The sequence below is a fragment of the Adiantum capillus-veneris genome, chromosome 23 (genome assembly GCF_014529385.1).
Source record: "Adiantum capillus-veneris isolate H3 chromosome 23, ASM1452938v2, whole genome shotgun sequence".
NCBI classification, from domain to species: domain Eukaryota; kingdom Viridiplantae; phylum Streptophyta; class Polypodiopsida; order Polypodiales; family Pteridaceae; genus Adiantum; species Adiantum capillus-veneris.
Genome location: NC_140953.1, coordinates 43934017 through 43947494, shown reverse-complemented (window position 1 = coordinate 43947494; position 13478 = coordinate 43934017). Strand labels below are relative to the sequence as shown.

The window sequence follows — 13478 nt, the reverse complement described above, 5'->3', positions numbered from 1 at the left end:
CTTAACTTGGAGAAAATTTGTAAGAAAACGCTTTTAAACATTCTCAAACTCTTTCCAAGTAGACTTTGAGATGCTCTTGCCCCACACTTCAACTCTATAAAGAAGAACCGGTGTCACCAAAGTGTCAAAAAAGGTACTTCTTGAGAACCCAACACTTCATGTTTCCCGCATTACACATGTTATCAAATGCATAGTCCGCTCTCTTTCCTGTTTCCAAACGATGCATAGCACATTCATGCCACTTGTGATTGGCCGGAACTTCAAGGCCAAGGTACTTAAAGCTCTCAACAACTTCAAGTGTCTCATTGTTGTACACAATGCATGGCTTCTCCTTATGGTTGGTTTTCACAAGCATAACCTTTGTTTTGGATTCATTCACAATCAGCCCCACTATGCAAGCAAAAGTTCTCAAGGACAACCATAAGCTTTCGTGCATCCTCTAAAGTGTGTGCTAGAAGCACTACATCATCTGCATACAACAAAAGCATGATTACCGCATTGCAAATAGTGACCTCTTCAATGCCTTCTTCTTGCATAAAGTCAAGTACCATTTGTTCCGATTGATTGATGCATAGACCAAAGAGAGTAGGTGACAATGGACATCCTTGTTTAACCCCAATAGTGCTTGCAATTTTTTTTGAAATTCCTCTTTCCATGCGCAATTGACACATCACCTTCTCATAAATTCAAGAAACCGCAAGCATAAACTCACTTGACACTTGGAGTTCTTCCATCCTTCTCCAAAAATTGCTACATGGAATCATATCAAAGGCTTTCTCAAAGTCCACAAAGCAACAATACAATCGCTTGCCTTTCAATCGACTTTCCTTCATGAGAACAATGAAGTGGGACAAGATGATCAATGGTGCTATGGCGTGGACGGAACCCGCTTGTCCTTTTGCACGCTTGCCATTCTCTTCAGCCCAATCACTCAATTTTATCTCCATTATGCACCCAAACAACTTTGCCATAAGAGACCCAAACATTATATCCGGTAGTTCTCTGCATTCTTTACATCCCCTCCTATGCTGACATGCTGATGGGATCTTGCTTTAGATGCTTGGATCTGCAAGGCTAAGGGCTGAAAATGCAAAACGCTAGGGATGGTGAATGGGATTTGCAACTATGACGAGGCCATCGGTTGATCTGCTGAAAAACGCTGGCTGATCTGAAGACGAAATCTGTAAACACTGAGACAATGGTTGAAATCTGCAAATCTGAAAAACACTAGGGCTGAAAACTGTCGGAGATGCAAGTCTGCTGAAAACACTGATGGTCTTTTAGCTGACGGCGATGCAAATTTACTATTGGTGGTTGAAAACGCTGATGTCTGCTGGTCATGGCTGAAAACGCTGATTGAAAAACGCCATGGATGCTGATGGTACTGGTAATGAGGGTACAGACTTATGCTCAAGTGACCGTTGGGATCACTAATATAGGTGCATCGGTCTGGGTTGAGCAGTGTTAATTTGAACCCCACGACCTTGTAAAATGATGCTAAAATGTCACTTATCAATAAGTTGATGAACTACTAATAAGAGGTGCTTTGTATGCAATTATTACCTAGGCTTGGTACTAATGCAATTGTATGGGAACACTCCCCAGTGCCAACACTTAGCAGACAGTGGTTGTGCCCTTGCAATCAGAGGGTATGCAACTAATCTGAAGTGCTTGGACATGCATGTCTATGTATAGGCTCACAAGGGTGCTAGAACACTTCCTAGCTTGTTCTAAACCCTAGAAATAGGAGTTAGCTTGTCCACATGCACATAGGGCTAGATGTGCACGTGACATTCCACCTTTTCAAGGTGAGGTATTGGGACGACTTCCGTATAGTGTGTCAACAACTCTGGGGAATTTGCAAAGAAATCATCGTCGCCCACTCTGCTGCGTGTGTTGCGATACTTGAACTTCAAAAAGGCTTGCTTCTTTGGGCCGCGTTGAAAGTGATGCAGAAAAATATGCTTCGGTTGCATGTCTTCAACTTTATCTACGATCCCTGGTTCATCCTCTTTAAGAATTTCCTTTGGGGGATCTCCTTGAAACAACTCCAACCACACTTTGATAGACACACCTTTTACTTTTCGGATGACTGGAAAAGGACTATGCTTCATGATTGTGGGTGGAATGTAGATGGAAAATGTGACGAAGTGCAAAACTTTTCAACGAGTACATGCCAAAAATGTGGTCTAAACTTGACTTTTCTACCTAAAACTATGAACTTTGGCAAACCATAAAGGGAATACCAATGCTTGATGGACAATTGTGCTAATGCTTTTGTTGTGACCGTGTCTTGCCAAGGAATGAGCGTGCAAATAATATTGACATGATCTACAACGGTGAATTATTGTGTATTCCTTGAATGCAAACTTTGTATCTTTCCTAGAGAGATCTTCATGCTTCAATGCTCATTCGTGAGTGAATCATGTGCATTGTGCAATATGGCTTTCCTATGAGAAGGTAACACACAAAGACGGTGACGAAAATACAAGAGACCGCCACGAATGAGAGCTCGAAAAATGCATACTTACTTTTCATGCAAACAAAAAGATACTTTCCGAATGGGTACTGTGGACCTTGACTCGAGAGCCAAGATTTGTTCTTTGTGACTGATTGTATCTGCAATTGGGTTAGCTTTTCTAGCTTTACTAGGAACTCAATCAAACCACAAAATTGCTCACAAGATTGGAATTATCTAGCTTGACGGTCGCTCCAAAATACACTAGCTATAGTGCGTTGGAGCTTATTGAGGGCTTGATGACCAATATTGACAATGAAATCTCCACAAAATGCTTCTCAGGCTTTAGAGAATGAATGACGGAGAGAGGTTCCTTTTCATGCAATGATTGATTCTTTTCTGAATTGACTATGTACTGAGATGTACTTGTGGACTGGGTGTTTTATCCCCTTTCAAAACATGAGAGAGAGAGAGATCAATGACAAAGAAGGCATACTGTGCTCACAATGGATGACCACGGAAGAGGCACCTTTGATAGAGAGTGAGCGTGTTTTCTTCCCACTCAACTTGGGGCTCAAGCTTGCGAAACCACTCAATGCTGAAACTCATATTACATCCATAGAGAGGAGAAACAACAAACTTACGACGAAAACCTACGTTTTAAATTGAGACTGTTACTTTAGGACATTCATACATTATTGAAGAGTTCATGCCAAGAGCAAATACAAAAACTGCTATCCGGTCCTCTAAAATAGCTTCTAAATGTGCGCTCTTCGCAAGAGAAGTGCTAATCACATCATGCATATTGCCAGGATCAAACAAGATCACAATGCGCTGACTACATTAGAAACTTAGGGCACATTAGTTTTCTCATTTATGACACTAGCAGAAGATGTGGGTTCTTTTGTGGGTTCTTTCTTAGGACAGTCTCTTTTCATGTGACCTTTAGTGTGAAAGCATATGCATTTCTTTTCCATACTCGGTTTGTTCTTCAAGACTTAACCAACCTCCTACTATTCCTTAAGTAGTTTTTTTTATCAAGTGTCAACTTAGGGGATTCCTGAGTTTTAGCCTTTCCTTTGTTATCAATGTTAGGTGAAGAGTTATGCGCTTTAGGTGTAGTGGAAGATTGAGAAGACCAAGAATTACCGTTGTTCTTACCATTGTTCTTAACATTTTGTTGATTCTAAGGGGTACTTGATTTGTTCTCCTTCGGCTTACCCTTGTTGTGCTTCATTTTTTGCTTAAGAGCGATTCTGATGGCGTCATTGTAGTCCTTAGCGTCTAAGACTTCTATAATGTATTTGAAATACTCGATTATATCAAAGAGAAAGCCTCTTTGTGATCCTCATCCGACTTACGCAATTGAATACCAATCTGCAAAATATGGTTATTAAAAGACATAACGGGAGGCTGGAGCTCCATTTTGCTTGAGGCCTCGCCAGTCCGCTTTCTACCGATCAAGGTACTACGGTGGCGTAACGCGAGCCTTGAGCTTTTCTTGGAAGTCGACCCAACTAAAAGACAGGGGTACATCATCCATGGCATGCTCAAGGTGATCAGCCAACTGTGCCTCTTGCCAGGCTTGATACCAATTAATGACATCACTCGACAAATACATGACGGCTGTCAAAACTTTATTGTTACTGTTCTTCTGGTTAGTCGCAAAGTAAGCATTAAATTGATGCAACCAAGAAAAAATCACAGAAGCATTCATCTTACCATCATACTTTCTAAAAGTCAACTTCATAGTGACCGGATTGTTGAAGTCGTCGTCTCTACCTGTTCTACGTGATGACTTGCCGGCCTCCTTGAGTGGGTCGCTCTTTGAGGAGAGCACTTGCAGGATCAAGTCTTACATGCGTTGGTCTCTTGGTGCCTCACGCTCTAGCTCCATAGCTGCCCTCTTTTCTTCAGCCGCTATGCGTTGAGCTTCGTGTACCTGCTCACGCTCTAGCTCCATAGTTGCCCTCTTGTCTTCAACAGCTACACGTTGAGCTTAACATTCCCTTTCCACGACGACCCGTAGAGCCTCTTGTTGTAGCATCATCTCCATCATAGTCTTTACCAAAGCCTTCATAGGATTTGGTGCAATCCGTGGCATAGATGGGGAGGGAGGAGGATCTGGAAAGGGTCCTGCTGGTGTAGGGACTTCGTCTTCTCCAATTTCACTTTCATCATCTTCCTGCAAAGTATCATCCCGCTTTTGGTGACGATCATGCATTGAGTACTTGGGTACTTGGGTTCTTGGGGTCCTTGGGTACTTGATACTACTTGCAAATCGCGTTGAAAAAGGCTTTTCTCTTACCTATGAAGAGATAATTTGCACCTATGATGACGTAATTTGTGGTGCCAAGTGTAGTTTGTTACGACTCTTCATCATTTTCTCCTGCTTACTCTATTTCCTACTCTAGTTTTTGGCCAGCATGAGTAACTTTTGCCCCTCAACACTTGCTTAGAACGTTAGGTTTCATCGAAGACCTCTTTCATGCAGTTTAGAGGACACCACTTGGAGGGACTCCTTAGTCTTGCTTGAGCCAGGTCTGAAGTGAATCCTGCAAGCAAAGGGCCCTGCATCGAGTCGCGATTGCCGCTCTTGGTGGAGGTGCGGAAGCTTCTCAATTTGGCGAATCTTTGCTTTAAGTTGATGGATGGGTTTGCCTTTTTTTGCCTTCTTGTTTTTGCTTTTTTTTTTGTTTTTTTTTGTTTTTGGTTTCTTTCAGCTTGCATTCCCTTACTTTAGTTTATGTGTGTGAGTCTGTGTCAGGCATGTGAGTATAGTTTGGTTTTTTGCAAGCTTTCTTTCCTTGTTCTTTGTAAATTGACTTTTGGGGTTGTGTGTGTGTGTGGGGGGGGGGGGAGGGGAGGCGTGGGTGTGGGGAAATCTGTTTTTAGAGCATGTGTTTTGTTTGATTTCATTGGTTTCTCTATTTGTTGTTTCCTTCGTTGTGTTTCTTGCCTTTTTTGATTTCTTGTGCTCTCCACATTGGTTGTCTCCGATTTGGGTTGTTGGGTTGCTGTCTTCAACTTCCTACTCTGCTCTCTACTCGCTCCACCAAACCTCTAGATCAGGTCTCCAAAAGGTAGCCTACTTCACTGTCTTCTTGAAGTTCCCTCCCTAGCTCTGGTCCTCAGGAGCCACCTTCAGCAAGTGGACTGATTTCTGTCTTGGTTGATCCTTGCCAGCGCTAGTGCAATGTTTTATTGCTCATCTTTTGACATCCTCTTGTAGTTTATTGGTAATGTTAGTTGCCTCTTCTCTCTCATCTTCGTCATTGACTGCTGTGCCCTTTTATTTTCCCATTCCCTTCTGCTGTCAGATTTTACGAGTTGTGGGCAATGCCGGATGTTAGAACTCTTGTAGATGTTCCTTTGTTCTTTTTGCCGCTGGTGGCGGCTTTTGGTAGTCTAGGTTTTTGATATGCAGTAGTAGAGTAAGCTTTTGGTGGAAGTGCCTATCTTTCAGAGGCTGCTGCCATCCTTCTGCACTTAGCTTGCCAGGGCACTTTTACTCTCTTCAAGAGAGGTTATTTACCTTGGCTTTCTGTTTTCCTACAGTTTGTGATGTGAGTTTTTACAGTTTCCGATTGTCGCCTTCAGGCTGCTTTGTAATCAATGACGTACTTGCCCTCAGAATCAGCATCATTTGGCGTTCTGAGGGGTTTTTCAAGTGAGAGAGAGAGAGAGAGAGAGAGAGAGAGAGAGAGAGAGAGAGATAGATTTGTGTTGGCTTGATCACTACCCAGATAGCTACACGTCACTACCTGGTTAAAGTATCTTTACCCCCAGATGTTTTCGTGTAGTTTGTTATGGGATTTTTCGAATTTTTTCCCCATATTCTCATTGTACCTTCATCAAGGTTTTTCCCATATTTCTTGTATATGGACTGATGGTCGATTTTATGTAATGCAAAGGGTCGAAGCAGAGAGAGAGAGAGAGAGAGAGAGAGAGAGAGAGAGAGAGAGAGAGAGAGAGAGAGAGAGAGAGAGAGAGAGAGAGAGATGAAATGTTATATAAACATCTTCAAAAGGCCAAAGTGACCTATGAGACCAGAAAGTTACAATGTGGTGGATCTGATACAAAGTCAGAGTAACAAGATGACAAAATGACAAAATAAAATATTATGGAATCCTAGACTGCTGACCATGGAGGAGATTGAAGAGAGAGAGAGAGAGAGAGAGAGAGAGAGAGAGAGAGAGAGAGAGATCATTTTGCAGGTGGAGGTGGACATGGGTCCTCCTGTTTTAAACGCCGCTGATGTCCCAACTAAGCTCCTAGCCAGTCAGAATGGAGCTGTCGTCAAAGTGCCTTTGCAAGTGGAGGGCCAAAACTGGTTGGTAACGTGTGTGAGCATGGGTAACCCTCATTGTGTCATTTTTGCCAAGGATGATGGGAAGGTAATTGTTAATGGCACAAATTTGGCATGTTCTGTTGTAGAAGTGATATATAAGAGCAGTTATGTTTATTTTTCTCCCTTTTAACTATGTTCCTCTTTCTAGGGGCTGGAAGTGAACTCTTTGCCTCTTGAGAGGATAGGGCCTTTATTTGAACACCATGAAGTTTTTCCTGCTAGAACAAATACAGGTAGAGGTTCAGTGAAGTCATTTGCTTGTCATAGAAATACAGGCAAGATGGTAATAGCCTTACCAATTATTGGACTTTTTGTTTGTCAACAGAGTTTATACAAGTTCTTTCTCCTACCCATGTACGTATGCGGGTCTGGGAACGAGGGGCAGGTGAGTGGCATATGGAATGGTCTCTTAAACAACTTTGTTTAGAGTAAATTTTTGTTTCAATTCGACACACCAATGTAAATCGCGCGGGAATGAATGAAGTCTAAAGCAGCTGGCACTGTGCTGATGGGTTTTAGGAGCCAAGTGGTCAACAGGTTGGTTTTAAGAAAGTGATGTTGTGAATGTGGCAATAGGAGATAATAGGGGTGTTGCTCATCATCAAGTCTTCAACCTACCTGCTCATTTAATAAACTGGATTTTTGGATATTGATTTGGGATTTTCTAACATTTGTTATGTTTTGTGATCTTAACAACAGGAGCAACACTTGCCTGTGGGACTGGAGCGTGCGCGGTAGTCGTTGCGGGAGTGTTGGAAGCGCACATTGAGAAGGTAGTTGGAAGCTCTTATGCAATGCCTCCTGATTTTTGGTTCTGGCTTCTGATGATGCACTTGTTGATAATCCTATATCTTAGTTTAGCTGTTGCTACCTTTGGATTTCTATTTTACGCTAATTATTCTCTTGTTGTCAGAAATGCACTGTGGATCTTCCTGGTGGTCCCCTTGAGATTGAATGGAGAAAAAACAATCATGTCTATATGACTGGACCAGCCGAGCCCGTCTTCAAAGGAAAAGCTTTTTTGTAGCTCAACGTCATGTTTCAAGCAACCAACTTAATTGAGCTGGCACTGTGTCAAGCTTATAATTGTGTCCGAAAAGCCGAGGACATGGAGGCGCTTACATGTAACTGGTTCTTTGGATGCGTACATTTTACTTTGTGCTCATTTGAGGCGAACATTAGAATGGAAGGGTGATTTGCTATGCACCACTAGAAGTGGCATGTTGTTGTATCCATGGTTTTATAATGAAGAAGACAATTGCTCATACTCAAAAGTATTGGGGGTTTTAAGGTCCAAATCCCAAGGTGGTCACTTTTTAAAATGTGTATCATATCACGTGAGTTAACAGGAGAGGATTATTAATATGCAAAAATGTGCACTTTTATGTATACGATAATAGGGGGTGGTTTTTTTTTTTAATAGACTCACTATATATGTCGGGGTATTATTAATAATCTCTGGAAAGCATGTGATAAAGTGACTGTCCCAGGCTCCACATAAGCTGAAAAAGAGACCGCAAGTAATAATTTATAGAAAGGTACGTAGAATCAATCAGATCAAAATTTCTTTTCTGAAATGTTTTGAGTGGATTCCAGTGCTACATGTCAAGTTTGGTGAAGGTGAAACACCTCGAGGCCAACACTGTGATGGACGACTTATTTCACATTAGTTTGGTGATAAGCTGAGGCTTAAATGTATATGCATACACCCATGTTAAGCAAGGTTTGTGGATAAAGAGTGGCAAGATGATCAAATCAAATGGATAGAGGTAACTATGCGTCATGAGCAGACCTTCCACTCAAATATCAGCAATGCTTGTCTGAATAAAGAATGTCGGCCCATTTTGCACTTTTCTGTGAGTAAATGTGCCTGCGGGAGCCTTTTAGCATGAAATGCAACATAGCAAGATGCCACAGTGTAACATAATATTCTCAACTTGACCCCTGTTAGTGTCTTGGATCCATGGGTTGCTGGAGTTAAAGGTAAGGACTTTTTAGGAGTGTATCCTTTCTCAAGCCAGTTCTTCCTCCATGTAGGCTGATTTTCCAATAACAGGATTGGTGTGTGCACTTGCCAAGGTGGCATCAGATCTTCCTTGAGAGATTCACATTCAAGCTCATATAACCGAGACACCAAATCCATTTCGGTGAAAGGTATGTCCCTTTTGGAACTGTAACTTACACCTTGGAGGATTCGTCCTCAGCCGTTGGCTTTCTTTTCTGGAGTGGTCAGCAGTGAGACTTGAACACATCCTTTTACAAGTGACATTGAAGCTCTTTGTAGCTGTCTCCTTTCAAGCGAGCGAAGTGTTGATGAAGAAATTTCTATTGCAGAAGCAGTAGCTACCTTAACCCTTTGGTTTATTTGGCAGGCTTGATGCTGATACTTTTGCATCTTGAAGGAAGTCTAGTGTCTCTTACTAAGATCGTGTGAGATTTATGGTCCAAGCTGGTCCAAGACCAGCATTGCGACAATGGCAACAAAGGCAGCATGTAGGGACATTGCTCTTCCTTTCAATGTTTTAAAACAAATTGAATTTGGCACATTAAGGCAATCTTTTATGCTGAAATCCATGCACAAGCAAGTTTAGCCTTGAATGTGTGCCAACAAAGGACAACTATCTACCTAGTGTTGGGAAGTTAGAAGCTTTTTGGCTTGCCAATTTCAAATGCTTTAATGTTTTGTTATGCATTTTAAGCTTTGGAGATGAGGAAATGATGGTTTTAAGTGGATACCTTCGATTCAATTCGTTGTTTGTTCTTCAATATTAAATCTTGAGATTAAAAAATCCAAAACCCATTCTCTTTGCTTTTGCGCACATTTCTTTGTCTGTGCAAGTGGCGCACACACGCGCACACACACACATAAAAAATGCTGGGGTATTTAAGATGGCATGTAGAAACGAATGTTTAATAAGACTAGTTCAGACGGTCGGTGGAAGAGTTAAAAGGAACATGCATGCAAAGTGAGCCTCCCTCGCCCCCACCCCGGGGCCCTCCTCCTCGGAAGAGCTCTCCTTTTCAGCGCAAAAGACGGGCAACCATTGTTGGTTGCAACACTACAGGTTCACAACCACACACGTAGGCATTGCGCAATCGTTGCTCGTTGAGATTGTTTTGCGCCTTAACTTTGCAAAGCAATATTGCTAACGCCTTGTGTGAACAGAAGGAGCGGAAGGCACTTCGATATGGGAGAATCTGCGCTCGTCTGAACGCAAGCCTAAGTAAATAATAATTTGTGTGTGTGAGAGAGAGAGAGACAGACAGAGACAGAGACAGAGCCATAAATTTCGGCAACGTGGCACAGCTGAGGCCCTCCGATACTTAGGCCCATGTCAGACGCTTCCGAACGCCTTTCTGTGATGCTTTGTTGGACCAATCCAAGCAGCTGCCATAGCTTTCCCCTCGCACACGTCGGGAGGACGCCTCCCTCTGTGCTCTGCTGGTGTGCCATGTCATGGACAACAACTCCTCACAGTTGGGCGACCCCCCCCCCCCCCCCACTCTGCCTACACGCGGTCAAGAAGCATTTTGGAAGCTCTGGTTTATCAGGTTCCTGCAGCGTTGGATTCTTCTTCCGTCCATCTAGTCTGACCGGGTGCTCGGACATCCTCGTCACTATATGGCACAGTTCCAACCAGGGGGGATCTATTCCAGCCAAGGGGGATCTATGTTGAGAAAGAGAAGAGGAAATCGCAATGCAATCTCAGCCGTCCGTTGACTCGGTGAACTAGGGGTGGGGTGAACTTAGGGCAAAAATGGCGCCTCTAGTTCACCAGTCTCGCGAAGTGTGGTTTCAGGTGTCACATGAATGTCCTACCACCACGCTAGCGCGCGTCGCTGTCCATGTTGGCATGGCACATGATCACATCCTAGTTTATTTGCCCTTAGTTCAACCCAGTTTACCCATCCCTAGTTCACCCACCCCTAGTTCACCCCCGGTTCATTGCATGATCCAACGGTTGAGATTAAGGTCGCCTCACCACTCCAAATTTGGGCCCTAGATCCCCTTTGAGCCAGAGCCATGCCATATAGTGACGAGGCTCGGACATCTTTTTTCCACCAAAAATGGGCGCTCGCCTCAAGCTTGCCATGTCATGAATGGGAGCCGCTCATGTGTGACACAAGCAATGTTTTTGAAGAGTGCTCGCTAGTGTGACGTAGGCACTAGCGCTCGAAATCTATCTCATATATATATATATATATATATATATATAGTGGTAGCTACATGATCTACCAAAGGTAGCTACCACCCTATCATTGGTAGCCAACACTATGTGATCAAGATTGATCTATCTATCATGGTCATTATTAATACATACCATACAAGAAGCTACAGTTAACACCGTTCCCTTGACAACAACAGATAGAAGATAATCTCTAACTCAATGCTACAAAAACGAGTTAGTATGAATACCATAGTCCATGCTTTTAGATGCATCACAATTGCTTAAGGGCACCGATGATGGTTTGCTTTGTGATTGAACTCTTTGGAAATTGGATCCGTATTTCCAAGCATCACTTTGCTTGGAAATAAGGATCCAATTTCCAAGGAGTTCAATCACAAAGCAAACCAGCAAACCATCATCGTAAAGTGATGCTTGGAAATACGGATCCAATTTCCAAGGACTTCAATCACAAAGCAAACCACCATCGGTGCCCTGAAGCAATTGTGATGCATCTAAAAGCATGGACTATGGTATTCATACTAACTTGTTTTTGTAGCATTGAGTTAGAGATTATCTTCTATTTGTTGTTATCAAGGGAACCGTGTAAAGAGTAGCTTCTTGTATGGTTTGTATTAATAATGACCATGATAGATAGATCAATCTTGATCACATAGTGTTGGCTACCAATGATAGGGTGGTAGCTACCTTTGGTAGATCATGTAGCTACCACTATATATATATATATATATATATATATATATATATATATATATATATATATATATATATATATATATATAGCTGACACAAGAGTCAGCTAGCTAGACATCACATCGACAAGAAGCCTACATCATTTGAATGAGCTTGGGATTTCTCTTGCGCATACTGTCCTCTGCTGATTTTTCGTAGTGATGATGATGATGATCGAGATGAGAAACTTCTTCCTGATGATGGTCTGCGGCCGCTGAGGCCTTAGACTCTTCATTGCAAGTGCGGTGCTTTCTTTCCCTCCCATGTACAGTGTGGTGCTAGGAGTGATGCCCTGCACGCTACACACTGCTCTCTCTCTCTCTCCCCGACGTGCAATTATGTGATGCCCCACAAGAGGGCTCTTCATTTGATTGATGTAAAGTTGTGTGGGTTCATGCTTTTGTGCTGAGGCAAGAGCCTCCTTGAGCAAGAACAGGGGTAGCTAGCTGCTACTCCATTTTGATGACGAAGCCTGCACTCCATTCCTCATCTCCCTAGGGGTCCTCCAATATGGCCGCTTCTCGACGGGGTCGGCCCATTTCCTCAAAACAAAAAATTACCAAAATAACCCTAAACTGAATCTCATTGACATTCTATACAAATTGGCCTTTTCCTAGATTAGTCAAATTAGCTAAACAAACATACTGGCTACTACTCATTCTACTAAACAAAATCTGGCTAGATTTTTTCTCTCTCAGGCCGAAGGCTGTAGTTGCCTTGGAAAATGAGAAGTAGAATAGAGAAATGGAACCCACGCTAGCTGTAAGACAACAATTTGAGAAAAATTGACTTAGGCCATCCTGGCAAGTTCCGTCTTTGATCCATCTCGTGTCCATCAACTTAAAAAAGTTTAAAATCAAGGCACGCTCTGACTTGCAGCCTCCTATTGCCAATGCGTCCCCCTGTTGACACACATTTCGTGGTCCTGCCAGGTACCTACCGTGCTTGGAGCTCTTGTCAGCTTCTCCCTTTCATCCCCTACGTTGTTTCACATCCCTCAATATTTCTTCAACCTTCGCTTGGATCTCAAGTGATTCCACCTATTTGCACACTCGTCAAAATCGTGCAAACATACTAAAATTTGTCAAAATCCTAAAATATCCCTCAAATTTTAAAAAATCTCTATAAATCCTTGTATCATTTTTGGATGGATTATCCCAACTTTTGTAGACCTAATATAGATCTATCTTTTAAGTATCTTACCCATATTGTATATATAATGGAGCTTAAACCACATGTCATAGATTGGTTGATTTCATGTTTAATTGAAATGCAAAAGTGAAAGGTAAGTAGTACGATTGTAAAAAGTGAAAAGACTTGTGAGTTGTTTCTGGCAATATAAAGTCAAAAACTTTGTAGTCTACCAATATTTATAATATTTATATTTATACTATATCAATATTACTACTTATAGAAACTTATGTCAAACTGAAATGTAAAGTTCTAAACTACACCTACATCTGTTACTTCTTTATTTTGCTTAAATAAATGCTCAAGCAGAGAGCACTATCACACATCGTCATGTTGGGGTTGGAGGAGAAAAAGAGAAGTTCATGACCCTGGGAGAGAGAGGGAGACAGAGAGAGATGACATCTATCTATTAAACAGTCCACATCACATATCATGAACCACTGCATGCTAAAAGCTCTTGGAGGTGTGGGGTAGCACACTCACGCGCAGTCCTATAGAATGTGTGTGTGTGTGTGTGTGTGTGTGTGTGTGTGTGTGTGTGAGAGAGAGAGAGAGAGAG

General features: G+C 42.2%; 1 protein-coding gene across 1 annotated transcript in view; it reads left to right on the top strand.

The window, feature by feature from the left end:
- LOC147427718 (diaminopimelate epimerase family protein) overlaps nucleotides 1-8074 on the top strand; it is a 43993-nt gene extending 35919 nt beyond the window's left edge. The window contains exons 6-10 of the mRNA XM_086497279.1: nucleotides 6676-6855; nucleotides 6958-7042; nucleotides 7135-7194; nucleotides 7509-7582; nucleotides 7723-8074. Of these exons, the coding sequence (XP_086353405.1) occupies nucleotides 6676-6855; nucleotides 6958-7042; nucleotides 7135-7194; nucleotides 7509-7582; nucleotides 7723-7836 (513 nt within the window). The 3' untranslated portion in view covers nucleotides 7837-8074. The remainder of the gene's footprint in view (nucleotides 1-6675; nucleotides 6856-6957; nucleotides 7043-7134; nucleotides 7195-7508; nucleotides 7583-7722) is intronic.
- Nucleotides 8075-13478: the final 5404 nt, after the last annotated feature.